This window comes from Acartia tonsa, chromosome 13 (assembly GCF_053477335.1).
Source record: "Acartia tonsa isolate MP-2025a chromosome 13, ASM5347733v1, whole genome shotgun sequence".
Classification (NCBI taxonomy): domain Eukaryota; kingdom Metazoa; phylum Arthropoda; class Copepoda; order Calanoida; family Acartiidae; genus Acartia; species Acartia tonsa.
This window is the reverse complement of record NC_137272.1, coordinates 16983248-16997556: the sequence shown is the minus strand read 5'-3', so window position 1 is coordinate 16997556 and position 14309 is coordinate 16983248. Positions and strand designations below refer to the sequence as shown.

Here is a 14309-nt window from a genome sequence, read left to right as displayed (position 1 = left end):
TCAAACAGGGGACTTGCACAAAAAAAATTAGCTCTCTAGCTCTAATAGGAACTGAGATAATAGGGAGGGGGGGGGGGGCGTTGAACGCACCCTATCCCGACCGATTAAGTTGCGGCAAGGGGCCCGACTGTTAAGGGTTAAAGATGTTAGTGGCGCAACCGTTAGAAAACTATAAGGTTAAATTTTGTGTACTATAGATGTACTTTATATAAGTTAAATGATATCTGAAAATGTTATCATGCAACATTATATATTTCAACTAGTTGCTTCGCCTTAACCCCTAGGGAAAAACGGAAATTTCAGAAAAATAGCCAAAAGTCACCTCAAGAAATTTTTAGCGCTTCCCTGGATAGTACAACCAATGCGGACCACTATTTTCCGAGATATTTTGCTTCAGACAAAAACTTTACTACTTTTATGTTTATATCATAGTATATATATCATAGACGTCCAAGCTTTTTATTTTTTTTTTGGGGGGGGGGGGTAAAGTTTTTTTAAGGGGGGGGGTAATTCGCCACTTTACCCCCCCCCCCCCCACCCTTGGACGTCTATGATATATATGTTTCTTCTCGTATTGTGCAGCTTTAAATATAGCCCTAACAATATACAGTGTGTTTTTTTTATGAGAACTTTTTTGAAAGCAATTTTACCATACTTATAGTAATCAGAATTTAATGATTAATGAATTATTTTCTTCGTTTTTTAATGCAATTAATAGAACAACAAAACAATATTTCAGTTTTAATTTAAAAAGTACAGTAAAATCTAAAATTCAAAACTTAGGTGTCAACATCTAAAAATGGTTTTAGCGCATTTTTCTTATGCTCAAATATTCAACCTTTTGCAAGAATGGCTGCCAAACACTTCAAAGTTGAGATATAGAGCTAAAAATGTATACAGATACTATCAAGGACATGTACTAGAACATATCAAAGTCATCAAGGTCATATCTCAACAAAGGAGGGAGTACTGGCCCCCCAAAGTCGACTACAGAAAATTCAATTTTTTTCTTGGCATAAGTAAAATGCGCTAAAACCATTTTTAGATGTTGACACCTAAGTTTTGAATTTTAGATTTTACTGTACTTTTTAAATAAAACTGAAATATTTTTTTTTGGTGTTCTATTAATTGCATTAAAAAACGAAGAAAATAAGCCATTAATCATTAAATTCTGATAAATATAAGTGGGGTAAAATTGCTTTCAAAAAAGTTCTCATAAAAAAAAACACACTGTATAACAGTAAAACACTAAATGATAAATATATCTATAATACAAAGTAGCTTGATGTCTATCCGTTCGTCTGTCTGTCCGCCTGTCCCTTAAGACCTCGGTAACCACTAAACCGATTGGATTCTACTCTTCAGGGAATATACTTACTGTTCCTGAGGTGGTTTAAGGCTATTTTCTTGGTGGTAGAACACCCATAACCCTCCAAAAATATAAAAATCCCACCCTCATTTTTTTAAAATGTGGTGGTTGCAGCACCTTAAGTACTTATTTTTTTTCTTCAAATTACCTCTTGGGGAAAAGTCCCTAAAGGCTAGGGGCAAAGCCGCTAATATTTAAATTAGTATTTAATTTAGTATTTTATTTGATTTTCAACAATTAATGAAACAAAAGTGTATAAGAAATTGTTGCAAAATGCAGGATTTGTTTAGGGACAAACTTAAATTTTGAGAACTTGGTTTTAGAGATGCTTTGCTAATACCTTTTTACCTTGTTATCCTAGGAATAATTATTCCAAAAATCAGATGAATAGTATAATTAAATCAAATAAAAAAATTGTTGTCAAAAGCTAAAATCAGTTAAATAGACGTACGGACTTTCTGTTGACAATTTTAGAGTTGCTGCGCTTTCTAAATTATACCTAACTGTTACAGGAATCTGTTTGCTTAGATTTTAGATTTAGTGCGCATAAAGTATTTACCTAGTACTTTATCTTTATGTTTTATCCAGTTATGTCTTTCATTAAACTTTAATACTTACATTAAATTGTTTGTCAAAAATAAATTGTAATATTTATAAAGCATTTAAATTTACTTTTTAATGATATTTTCAATTTCAGATTTTAACAGAATTTTTTCAGGTAGTTTTGCAATTGATGGGGAGAGGATAGTCAATCCTACACTTTATATTTGATTTTTTTTTTAAATTGGGAGGTATTTTTTCAGGGGTGATTTATCTTGGGAGGTTGGCCTCCCCTGAATTCTAAATAATTTTTCAATTGAAATAAAAAAAGCTTCACCATATTGGCCCAACGCAACGGTTAGTATGTTATTAAGCTACAGATAGCCATACACACACAGACACAGTAGGACATCTAAATACTTTTATTATTGATGAGGATTATCATAGCCAAATTCTAGTATGGAATTTAAACTAAACTATTAAACATATGAAAAACATGGGCTTAGGCTTCCATAATAGGAAATCTCTCAAAGAAGTTGTATCAACTTTTTTTTTTATAGCTAGCCGGTCCTTTTAGTAAGTAGTAGATGTAAAATTTTTCATAGAATTCAGATATGCAATCAGTTTTTTTGTAGACCTCTTATTTTTTAAGTAATTTAAGTTTTAAAAAAAAAAATTAAGTCGATTTTAAGGTACTAAAATGCAACAAAAAAAAGAAAGAAAATGGCCATTATGAACAAAAATAGTAAGATCTTTAATTTGACACCTTACTTTTTCAATTCTGTCAGGTAATTATTGAAAAAATCGATTTTTTTAAACCCACGAGGATAAAAACTTTGAACTCAATTTTATCATTTCACAAGTAAAAAAATATGGGTTCATATATACCTTTAGAATCAGAAAAATATTACGAATCCATTGTAAGCAAAATTGAAAAAAAAAGTTTACAATATAGTATATAAACTACAATAAAAGGAATTATATGAAAATATCATATTATATTGTACAGGCAACGTCTTAACTTTTGAATTGGGTATAAAAATGGGAAGGGGGTATAGAGGGGGTAAAGAGGGGGTAAAAAAGGGAAGACGATAGTGTTGCCAGAACAAAAAATACAATTGGCCATTTTTATATTTTTTTATTTTTTTACTTTTTTTCAATTTTGCTTACAATGGATTCGTAATATTTTTCTGATTCTAAAGGTATATATGAACCCATGTTTTTTATGTCTGTTTGAGAAAATATTTAGGTCTAAAGTTTTTATTAAACCGAGGTTAAAAAAATAGATTTTTTCAATAATTACTCAACAGAATTTTAAAAGTAAGGTGTCAAATTAAAGATCTTACTATTTTTGTTCTTACTGGCCATTTTCTTCTTTTATTTTGTTGCGTTTTAGTACCTTAAAACCGACTTAATTATTTTTTTTAAAAACTTAAATTACTTAAAAAATAAGAGGTCTACAAAAAAACCGATTGCATATCTGAATTCTATGAAAAATTTTACATCTACTACTTACTAAAAGAACCGGCTAGCCATAAAAAAAAAAAGTTGATACACCTTCTTTATGAGGTTTGGCATTCTCTCCATTATTACTGTCTATTCCCTCGTATGTGCGAGGCTGCTGTCCATAACACTTGATTGCAGAACATTTGTCTGGAAGTCCTACCTGTGTATTGTGATGGGTTGTGCTCGACTTTTAATGTCGCGCACCTGACATAGCAGCATTAGGGACCATTTTAACCATACATATATCTAAAAGCAGTGTGCACTACTTTAAATGTCTCTAGTACGACGTGTTGTGTTGTATGAATATTGTAAATAAAATTGGAGGTCGTAGAAAAAACCTCTTTATCATGCAAACACAAATTCCTTTCCTGACTCTAAAACCAGTTTATTCCAACAATTTTGAAATACCAGGTGTTTTTTAAAGAGTGTAGCTTTCTACAATCATTACCAGAAAGTCTGTAGGTCCATTAAAATTATACATAACTTTTTTAACAATAACTTTTTGGAACATTGATTCCTAGACAACAAGGTAAAATATTTGAGCGAAGCATCTCTACAATCAAGTTCTAAAAATGTAATTATGTGCTATAACAGAATTCTGTATCTACCCAATTTTGCAGCAAGTTTAATAGATACAAAACTTATATACCTTTAGATCAATATCATACTTATTAAGTTTTGACACCCAAGTGTTCATGTTTGTGTGTTCTATAGTTTGACTTCAGAGCTTCGCTTTAATGAACGTTTTCGTGTCATCCTTGATTTTAAAAGAGTGCTATAATTAGACGTGCTGGTAGGTTTGCTAATTTGAACCTTCCAATCAAGTTTGTTTAACTTAATTATTAGGACAAATGTGCATAATGTTATAATCAAAACAACTCTATAATCGAGGCTTGAAAATTAAGTGCTTTCCATGTAATCTAGGAACTTAAATATATAAAAAGTGGCTACGGCCCTAGCCACCAAGAATGGATTGGGCGAGGCTAGAAAATAGCCTAAAACCATCAACAAAAACTGCTTTTTTCACTAATAAAAATAATCGAAAATAATTTGTAAAAATTTATTCGTTAAAAAGTACAAAAATATTTAATTGATTCAAATAATATCAATTAGTAGCAAGGCTACTCTATATATTCTTCTTTGTTAAGTTGGTCTGTATTTTCTCTTGTTCTGGATCTTCGCAACTGAGAATTCTGTGATACCTCTCTTAATAAATATTAAAACATTAATATGTAAAAAAATTTAAACTTATCAAAAAATGTTTTTGATATTTTATAATTTTTTAGGTGCTTCAGAACCGATTAATTTCCGCTGGATTAGAACCGGTTTGAAGCCATACTGAAACATCATGTATAGCATCGTATTACAGACATTTTTCCACGAATAATATTTTAAATAAAAATTTTAAGATTAATACCTGTTTTGTTAACCCGGGCCTCCCTCCCCCCCCAGGGCTACCAAAACTGGAATTAATCTTATATTTTTTAATTTATTATCCGGGGAAAGCTGACTATAAAACGATGCGATAAAGAACTATTAATGAATATTTAAAATGTTGCAAAAATCATTTTCTCACCTTTTCCTAGAGGAGCGTTTTCTTTCTCCATTCTTTTTTAATGATGTCTTTCCCATATCCAGAAGGCTTTCAAGTAATGATGCATTATTGCTATTTGTCGTGCTTTCTTTTCTCAATTCTTGCTGAATGTATTCTTCATTTGATGTTCTCTTGGGGCGCGGCTTCGGGATGTATTCCTCATTTGCTTCTAAATTTTCTGGATTAATTTTTCTCTCCTCCCTTCTTCTTCTACGCCTTAATTTTTCTCCATTTACAGCCTGATTACTACTGCTGTCATTGTTGTCAACAGTTTTGGTTTCTTCAGTTTTTGGACGACGGTGCTTTTTCTTTTTTCTAAAATAAAAAAATTGATATATTATTATTTGGATGTTACATCAGATTTTTAAGTTCTCTATCAAATTGGATAAAATACCCACTTTACCCTATCTCCTACTCTTCTAATGGAAGAACGAACTGACCAATAAATGAGTTCCATGTGAGTAACCTAAATTTACGATAATTTTTGCCCTGTCATAATTTTCACGTATAATATATACTTTAATATATCGGTAGAAGCATTTTTTAAAGTAGCGGAACTACTCTATAATTCCAAATGTTCGTCCGTCCGTCTGTCAGCTAGAAGGATATTTTCATTGACATTGCAACATGCCCACATTATGGAGTATGTTTAGGTTTACACATTAATGGCTGCCTGACTGATTTTTAGCAGCTTTTTAACCGCTTTTAACATTTTCATTGATTTCGAAATACCTTTAATGTTTATGGTTGGATTTTCACATTTTTAAGTGATTTTAATTCATGATTTTTTTGTGGTTCGATACTTATGGATGTTGTTATCCTTGCTTTTCCTTCTAATAAATCTATATTTAAATGATTTTTTTAAATTACCTTAGTGGAATTTCACCAAGAATCATATTAAGATCGTGGCTTGAACTATTTTTCTTTCTCATTTCAGATCTTTCATTTAGTTTTGATTTGGATTTATTTCTCTGTTTTGCTTCCTGTTTAAATTTTAATATTTGCAGGGCCTTTTCTCGTGATGTTCTAAATTCTAATGCAAATTCTGATATAGTCTTTAGAACAGCGTTAATTTTGTATTCATTAGCAAAACTTTTGGAAATGCCAAGCCACAGCAGAAAATCTGTAAAACTGTTTCTCATTAGTGTGTTGATTTTTTGTAAAATCATAATTCTTTCAGCGGAATCAGATAGAAATTCCTATATTAATGGATATATTATTAATGAATGTTACACCAGGTCTAATAAAGTGAAAAATCGCAGCGAGCTAAAATTACATTACCCCCCCCCCCCTCCTTCCCTTTACCCCATCCCCTCTCCTTCTACTGGATGAACAAACTTACCAATAAATAAATTACATGTTATCAACCTAAATTGACAATGTTTCCCCTGTCATAACATCCACGTATTCTATATCCATTCCTGTATTTTATTCTTCTGTGGATCAATGTTTGAATTGTCTTCTATTTTTGCTAAACTTTTTTGAAAATTCCATGATCGCTTGCATTCCTCTTCTAATCTGTTTAAAATTTGAGCTAGGTCCTTTAAAACATTTATACATAATTAAATGGATATTGCACCAGAGTTGCGTGTACTATTATAATATAACAATACTATCCATCCCCCAGAGTCTGCCAAAACCTGCGAAATCATTCACAAACACTTTAATCAAGTCCCTGAGGTTTAAAACCCCTAAATATAGAAAATTTGATCAATTGTCCCATTCCTGCCATCCATCCCCTTTACATCATACCCTCCCCTTCTGCTTTAGAACCCACTGACCAATAAACACTGTAATAGCAACTAAATTGACGACAATGTCATAATATCCAGGTATTATGTATAAATTCCTCAAAATCAGTTTTTGATGCTCTTGTCACAGCTCCCAGTTCAGAATAAAGATCACTGATTGAAGGATAACTTTCCAGCAACCAAAAAGTGAGATGGTATAACAGTGAATGCTTGTAAACAGTGTCCTTTACTTCGGGTATTTTAGCCAGATACTCAATTTCAAATCCTTTTGAACTACTGTTATTTAAAAAGTTACCTATTTCCAATATTACGGATAAAATATATAAAAATGTTTTATTTTTCTTCAAAGTTTCTAAACCTTGTTTAAGATCACTAAGTTGTTCTAGAATTTCTTTCTCTAAAATACCAAAATCAAGTTTGAAGGACCATAATCTCAATCTTGCTTCCAATCCAGGTATAGAACTCAGGGTCATTAGAAACTGTTCTGCGGTGCCGAGAGGAAGATCCATGTTGGCTTCTAGCGCTTCTTCAATTTTAGAAATTTCCTCGTCACTTGGTAACATTGTAAGAAGTTTTTCTATTCCCTCTTTGTTAATTATAGAACTATCCATGTTTATTACTGCTTCTTTTATTATTCTAAAAAAAATAACAAATCATTTACATTATTTAATCAAAATAAAAAAAATTGTCTAAACAATTTCTATTCATTTAAAACAAAACAAAAAATCCCAACAAAACGTCATAAAACAATAAAAAAGATAACATTGTATATTTGAAGAAATAATAATTTAGGTATGATAATATCCATAAAAGCGAAGCCTTAAAATCAATAGGAAGGTTAAATGTTGTACATGTAATACATTTGTTTCAAAATTGTACAAATACAGATTCAGTAAAAGGATAAACTGACTTTTAAAGGATTTTATTATGGAGATGCATTGCTTATGATATTTACCTTGATGTATCAATCATTACTTTAAAAATCAGATGAACAGGAAAATCATACACAAAGTTGTTGTCCCAAAAAGTTTTAAAACAGCATGTTTTAAATGGATGTACGGACATTCTGGTATTGATTATAGAGTTGCTATGCTTTCTAAATTGTACCTACAGGAATCATCATGCAAAGGAATCATAGGACAATTCTAACCTGTTTAAATTAACGAAAAGAGCTAACTGTGATGTACGGACGGACGGACCGACCCTAATTATAGAAAAGCTTTGTTTTCAAAAAGATTGTTTTACCTTGGAGGTGGTAGTTTTGTCATTCCAATGTTAATGAAGTTGGATCTCTTATTGTCCAAAACTATTATTTCTTTCATTGGTCCCAGCTGGATCTTGCCCTGCTCTTTGGGAGCAAACTCTTTGGCACGAGATTCAAATAAAAATTCAAGAACTTTATAGTCCACAGAAATGGGAACAATTTCATCCCAAATAGTTTTGTCAATGCCACTCGGTTTATGTTTTAAATCTTTCCAAAAAAGCTTAATAGTTTTCTTTGTTTTTTGATAATCCAAGTCAGCTTTAAAACCATTTTGCTGTTGCTCATTTGATGATGGAATAGGTGGTGGTGCTGGAATAGATGTTGTAGGTTTTGCTGGAGGCAAAGGAGGTGGTGCAGGTATAATATTACTGTTGTCAGGTTTTGTTGCTGCTATACTTGTATTTTCTTCCTTTACAAAAAGATCAGTAAAGTCATAATCATGCAAAAATAGTGGTCTTGTTAGATTTGTTTTTATTTTCTCCCATTGAAGCTCATCTATTTGATCATTTTGATTTATATCACAATGTTCATCTTCTCCATTTTTAATCTTTGAAAAATATGCTTTTTTGATTTTTGCAATAAAGTCAGAAGTTTCTTGCATTTCACTTGATTCTTCATTTAATTCTTCAATTGCATCATTAGTTTGCGTTTCATCACTTGTTTCTTCATTTAATTCTTCAATGTTTATATTATTCATCATCAAAATTCTTTTCAAATCAAACAAATCTATTTCAGGCAAATTGTCATTTTCATCTAGCTCAGAAGTTTTTGCTTGATTTATTCTAAACCTTAATGATTTTTGGCCACTGTGATTTTTTACTCTTAAAGATGTCCGAAGTCTCAGTGATGAATCTTGATATAAAGCACTTATATCTTCCTCGGTTACTTGTAAACCATCTTCTTGCTTTAATGCTACGTTATACAGCTGAATTTCTTCAATTAAACTTGTACAATTTAGTTCATCAACTTTAATTGTAATATTTTCTATTCCCAACTCTTCTAAATAGTCGGTTTGTTCATAAAAAGTAGACTGATCATCTATTTCATATAAAGTTTTGTTCAAGAGAGTAAAAGCAAAGGTGCACAATTCTTCATCTAAATTTTCTACATCACACATATGTTTAGCTATATAGCTCCATGGTTTCTCTTCTTCATGTTCAGAAACTTTCTTTATTGCTTGTATTAGCAAAATGTAATTTGTATCATTATAATCAATAAAAACCAGCAACAATTTTATTGCAGTTTTCACAACTAGCTTACTTGATGAAGAAATTAATGAATACAAAAGTTCTATAGCTTTATTATTTTCAATCACTCCTTTCATACCATCAACATAAAGCATTAACTGTCCTAGTGATCTAAGAACAAAATTTTTTAAATTTTGTTCACTGTTATTTGTTCCTATGTCAACTAAACATTGAAGACCACCTGCTTCGATAAATTCATACACTAGATTAGAATCACTTTGAAAAAAATCTTTTAAAGAAAACAGAATTTGTTTGACATCACTTGCGTTTTCACTTTTCATTTGAGTTATAATTTTTAATGCAAGATTTGTGCTTTCTTCAGGATTTTCCTCAGTCGTATTTTCATTATCTAATGGTAATGTTGTTTCATTAAGAACTTCACTCAAAGATTTTTGATAACCATTTTCTTGAGAGAAAAAATTATCGTTAATTTCAGAATCCTCATGGATATTTTCATCCTCATTTTCATCATCATTTTCACTAGCAGAACTTTCTAAATCATTAATTTTCTTACGCTTTTTCAAAGGCAACTTTGGAATAATGCAAAAAATGTTGTTTTTAATCCAATTTTTGTTAAAATCTTGTTTTCCATTATCATTCAAATTTTTTGATGTTTCACCAGGTGTTTCATCCTCCTCTTCTTCTTCTTCTTCTTCTAAGACATCTAATTCGTTGAGTATAGTCCCTTTTGTGACAATTCCTATTAAGGTGCATTTCATCATATTTTAACAGTAGTTTTTGATAGGTTATTTTCGGTTAGGTTAGGAGATTGCCCGCATGGTTAGGCAATTGAACCCGCAGTATTAGAGCCCTGTGTAGGGGCTAGAAATAGTAGAAAATCTACTGTGAAAATACCACAAAACACACAAAAGGGATGTCACAAAAGGGACTATACCCAATTCATCTTCTTCACTATAATATTCCCACTCTTCATCATCATCCAATTCATCATCTTCTTCCATAGGAGGACTAGGCTGGGCTGCTACAGGTAGCGTACCTGACATATAATTAGATTGATTGGCAGATAGTTATATAGATAAAAAGGGGTTGCAGAGAGGTTCTAATGGAATAATACCTACATACAGGGATACTCAGATAGATAGAGATATATACAAATAGGAAGATATAAAAAGAGATTACATAGGGTTGGGCAGGGGTGGAAGAGGTTCTTATAGATATATATATGGATAGATAGAAATAGTCAACATAGAATAAATAACAAAAGATTATTTATAAAACATCATGTTTAAAGGCATTATAGCAATCTTCAGTTACATAGATTACAAGATAGCTTACATTTAGACTCTGATTATAGAATAGCTGCGTTACAATAGATTTAAACCAGTTTTGCAAGTACCGAGGGGCCAAAGGGGCCTGGGTATTAATTTCATAAACTTTTATTTCAATATTTGAGGAAAATTGTCTGTAGTACATTATTTTTCAGAATGGCTGAGAACTGATTCTAATCAAGCGGATATTAATCGAATTTGAAGCCAAACTTGAAAAAAATTCTACCTGGACCATTTATCTTAACAGCTCTACCAACTCCAGAAGGAACTCCACCCGCTCCAGAATGAGCTCCACTCCCTCCAAAAGGAGCTCCATACCCTCCAGATGAAGCTCCACCCACTCCAAAAGGAGAACCATACCCTCCAGATGAAGCTCCACCCCCTCCAGAAGGAGACCCACCCCCTACAGAAGGAGCTCCATTCCCTCCAGAAGGAGCTCCATTCCCTCCAGAAGGCACTCTACTTCCTCCAAAAGGAGCTCCATACCCTCCATAAGGAGCCCCACCCCCTCCAGAAGAAGCTCCACCCCCTCCAGAAGGAACCCCTCCACTTCCAGAAGGTTCAGGTTCAATTTCATTGATAGCTCCACCCCTTCCTATCGAAGGTTCAGATTTAATTTCACTTTTAGTACACTTATTGCTTATGTTTTCATTCTCACAATTTTCTCTTTCTTTCAATTCAAAATTGTCTTGAGCCTAAAATAAACATATAAACATAAATTATGTATTTTTTGTGCATTTAAATCTATTCACATTTTTCAAGGATGATAACACCCATAAAAGCAAATGAACATTAAACTCTTGTTTCAAAACTTAATATATAGAGCATTAATTTGTTCAAAATTGAAAATAATGTAGTTGCGAAATGCATAAATACAGGATACAATAAAAAAAGATACTTTTATTTTTGGATTACAAAGTTGCCTCGCTTATAATATTGTACCTTGTTGTCCTAGGATCAGTATTCCAAACATCAGATTAATAGGATAATTATATCATTAAAAAGTTGGTGTCAAAAAAATTAATGTTAGCATGTTTTAACTGACACCATGGAAACTGTCCCAATTTTGTATAACTGTTGCGGAACATGTTCCAGTTACGTCATATTTTTCTTTCCTAAAAAAGGGAAGGGGGGAAGAAAATCTCTTCAAAAGAGATGGGGAAAACCCCCTTTTCTCCCATCTCTTTTTTCTTCCCCCTTCCCTTTTTTTCTTTCCCCCTTCCCTTTTCGGGAAAGAAAAATATGACGTAACTGGAACATGTTCCGCAAAATTTATACAAAATTGGGACAGTTTCCATGGTGTCATTTTAACTAGATATTATATGGACTTTCTGGTAACGATTATAGAGTTGCTATGTGTCCTAAACCTGACTGATGTAGGAATCATTATGCAAAGTTTGAAATTCTAACATGTCTAAATTATTGAAAAGAGCTAACTGCTACGGACGGACGGTTTGACCGACCTTAATTTAAAGAAAAGCTTTTCTTTTTTAAAAAAATACCTTGTCTACTGCAGCTGCGATTTTATGTTCATTGCTTTCAAAATTTGTAATATTTCCATTTTTGCAAATTTCAGAATTTTTAACAGAAAAATCTTGTTTTTTATCACTAAAACTTATTTTTCTCTCATTTGTTAATTCTTTTTCTTTTGTAGCTTTATCATCAGCATGTAGAAATTCAGTCTTTACATTTTTAGTTGTGAAACTTTGATCACTTTTTAAATGGTTTTTATCTTCAATTAATTGTTTTTCCTCTTTAACCCAAGGTGCGGATTGAACGTGGGCAGGTTTTTTTTCTAGGGGAGGATTGTTAGCCGCACCCCAACCCCCTGAACTAGGGGTAGTTACCACATGTGTTATTGGGCTTTTATCACGATAAGTTGAAAAAGAGTAAGATTCATTTTTTTCTATTTTTGACGGATTTTTTTCTTTTTCTAATGTTGAAGAATACATACAAGTTTTTTTTACATGATCAAAATAATCAAAGGGATCTTCTTCCTTTTTTGTTCTGTCTTTTAAGTAAAATTCTTCAGTTTGTAAACTTACATCTTTTTTTCTTGGATTTATATATTTTGTTAATCTAATCAGATAGGCTTCTGAATCTCTGCTTATTCTATTATTTATTTCTAGTGTATTTTTTTCACTTGCATGGGTCCCTCGATCCTGCAGAATGGATATATTATTACTTGGATGTTGCACAATATTTTTATGTACTCTTATAAAGTGAAACTTGCACTGGGCTAAAAAAATTAAATTCCCCATCCACCCCCTTTACCCCATCCCAACCTCTCAGACTTGATGAACAAACTGGCCAATAAATAAGTTCCATGTTAACAACCAAAATTGACTACTAATTTTGCCCTGTTATGATATCCACGTACATATTATATCCATTCCTGCAGATATTTACATTTTTCTAAATAATTTGAATCAGTTCTGCTTCTGTCTTGTTCAGAGGGTTTAGGTTTTTCCTCATATAAGTTGACATTATGTTTATGAAGAGTTTTTTCAATTTTTTCAGTAATTTTAAGCGTATTGTCAGATGCAGAGTTATCACTATATGTAGAATTTCTTCTCTCTAAATAACTATTATCTTTATCAAATCTTGAAGTTCTAGGATTTGAGTCAAAACTTTTTTTATAATCAGTGGGTTCTTTTAAAACACTGGTATCTTTTTCAAATCTTGAAATTCTATTTGTTGGTTCATAACTTTTTTTATAATCACTTTGTGGTTCTTTTAGAAAACTATACTTTTCTTTGTTGTCAAATCTACTGTTATTTTCATATGGTTTTGAGTAGTCTTTTGTGTCAAATCTACTGTTATTTTCATATGGTTTAGAATAGTCTTTGGTTTCAAATCTGCTACTATTATTTTCATATGGTTTTGAGTAGTCTTTGGAGTCAAATCTACTACTGTTATTTTCATATGGTTTTGAGTAGAATGACATACTTGAATTAAAATTTTGTTTTCTGTCCTCAAATCTGGTTCTTGGTTGGCTCATATCTCTGGTTTTGGAGGTGTAACCATCATCATTAGCACTGCTACTCATAAATCTTAACAACAAAACTGTAATTAAAGTCAGGGATCTAAAGGGATAAGACAAGGGCCCATAAATTGATGTACATCCCAAATGATGATATACACAAATACCAATTCTTAACATTAGTGGTTGAAATGTTTGAACACTAAAGTTAAAAATACAACCAATCAAAATTCAGTAAAAGTCCCCACAGTTGTTAAGCCAACGTATAAGAAAAAGTTATCATAAAACTTTGCGGACTAGTGTAATAAACAGCCCATTGTCCCCTCTCTCTTTCTCTCTGAATTAAAGTTTTAACTAAGATGACAACATCCATAAAAGCGAAGCTCTAAAATCAGAAGGATGGACAAACGAACAATAACTCTTGTAGAGTGTAAGAACTTAATGAGCAGAACATCAAACTGTAACTCCAAACAAAATTGTTCACAAATCTGTTGCAAAAATTCGTAATATCAGATTCAGGATACTGTAAAAGAACATAATTTTACTTTTAGATTTTGATTACGGACGGACGGGCGGCCCGACCTAATTAAATACAAAGAAAAGCTCTTCTTTTAAAAATATAAATGCTAAATTTTAACATTATAAAATTAGGGACTCGGCAGCCGCGCAGAGTCTCAAATTTAAATAGTAAAAAGATTCGAAAAGGCGGATTGTCTGTTTAGGAAAAGGTTAAGACATCCAGCTAAATTTTTAAACTTTACAAAAT

The 14309-nt window shown here is 31.7% G+C and overlaps 1 protein-coding gene across 1 annotated transcript; it reads right to left on the bottom strand.

Annotated features, from left to right (window-relative positions):
• Positions 1-4461: 4461 nt before the first annotated feature.
• Positions 4462-12652, bottom strand: LOC145304721 (FH1/FH2 domain-containing protein 1-like). The gene is made up of 9 exons (XM_080146671.1): positions 12063-12652; positions 10787-11255; positions 10167-10268; positions 8006-9935; positions 6856-7396; positions 6440-6547; positions 5880-6208; positions 4992-5324; positions 4462-4621 (listed from the first exon to the last, which is right to left on the bottom strand). The coding sequence occupies exons 1-9, from the start codon at positions 12510-12512 to the stop codon at positions 4537-4539; spliced, it is 4347 nt and encodes a 1448-aa protein (XP_080002797.1). The 5' UTR covers positions 12513-12652; the 3' UTR covers positions 4462-4536.
• Between the last annotated feature and the right edge of the window lie 1657 nt (positions 12653-14309).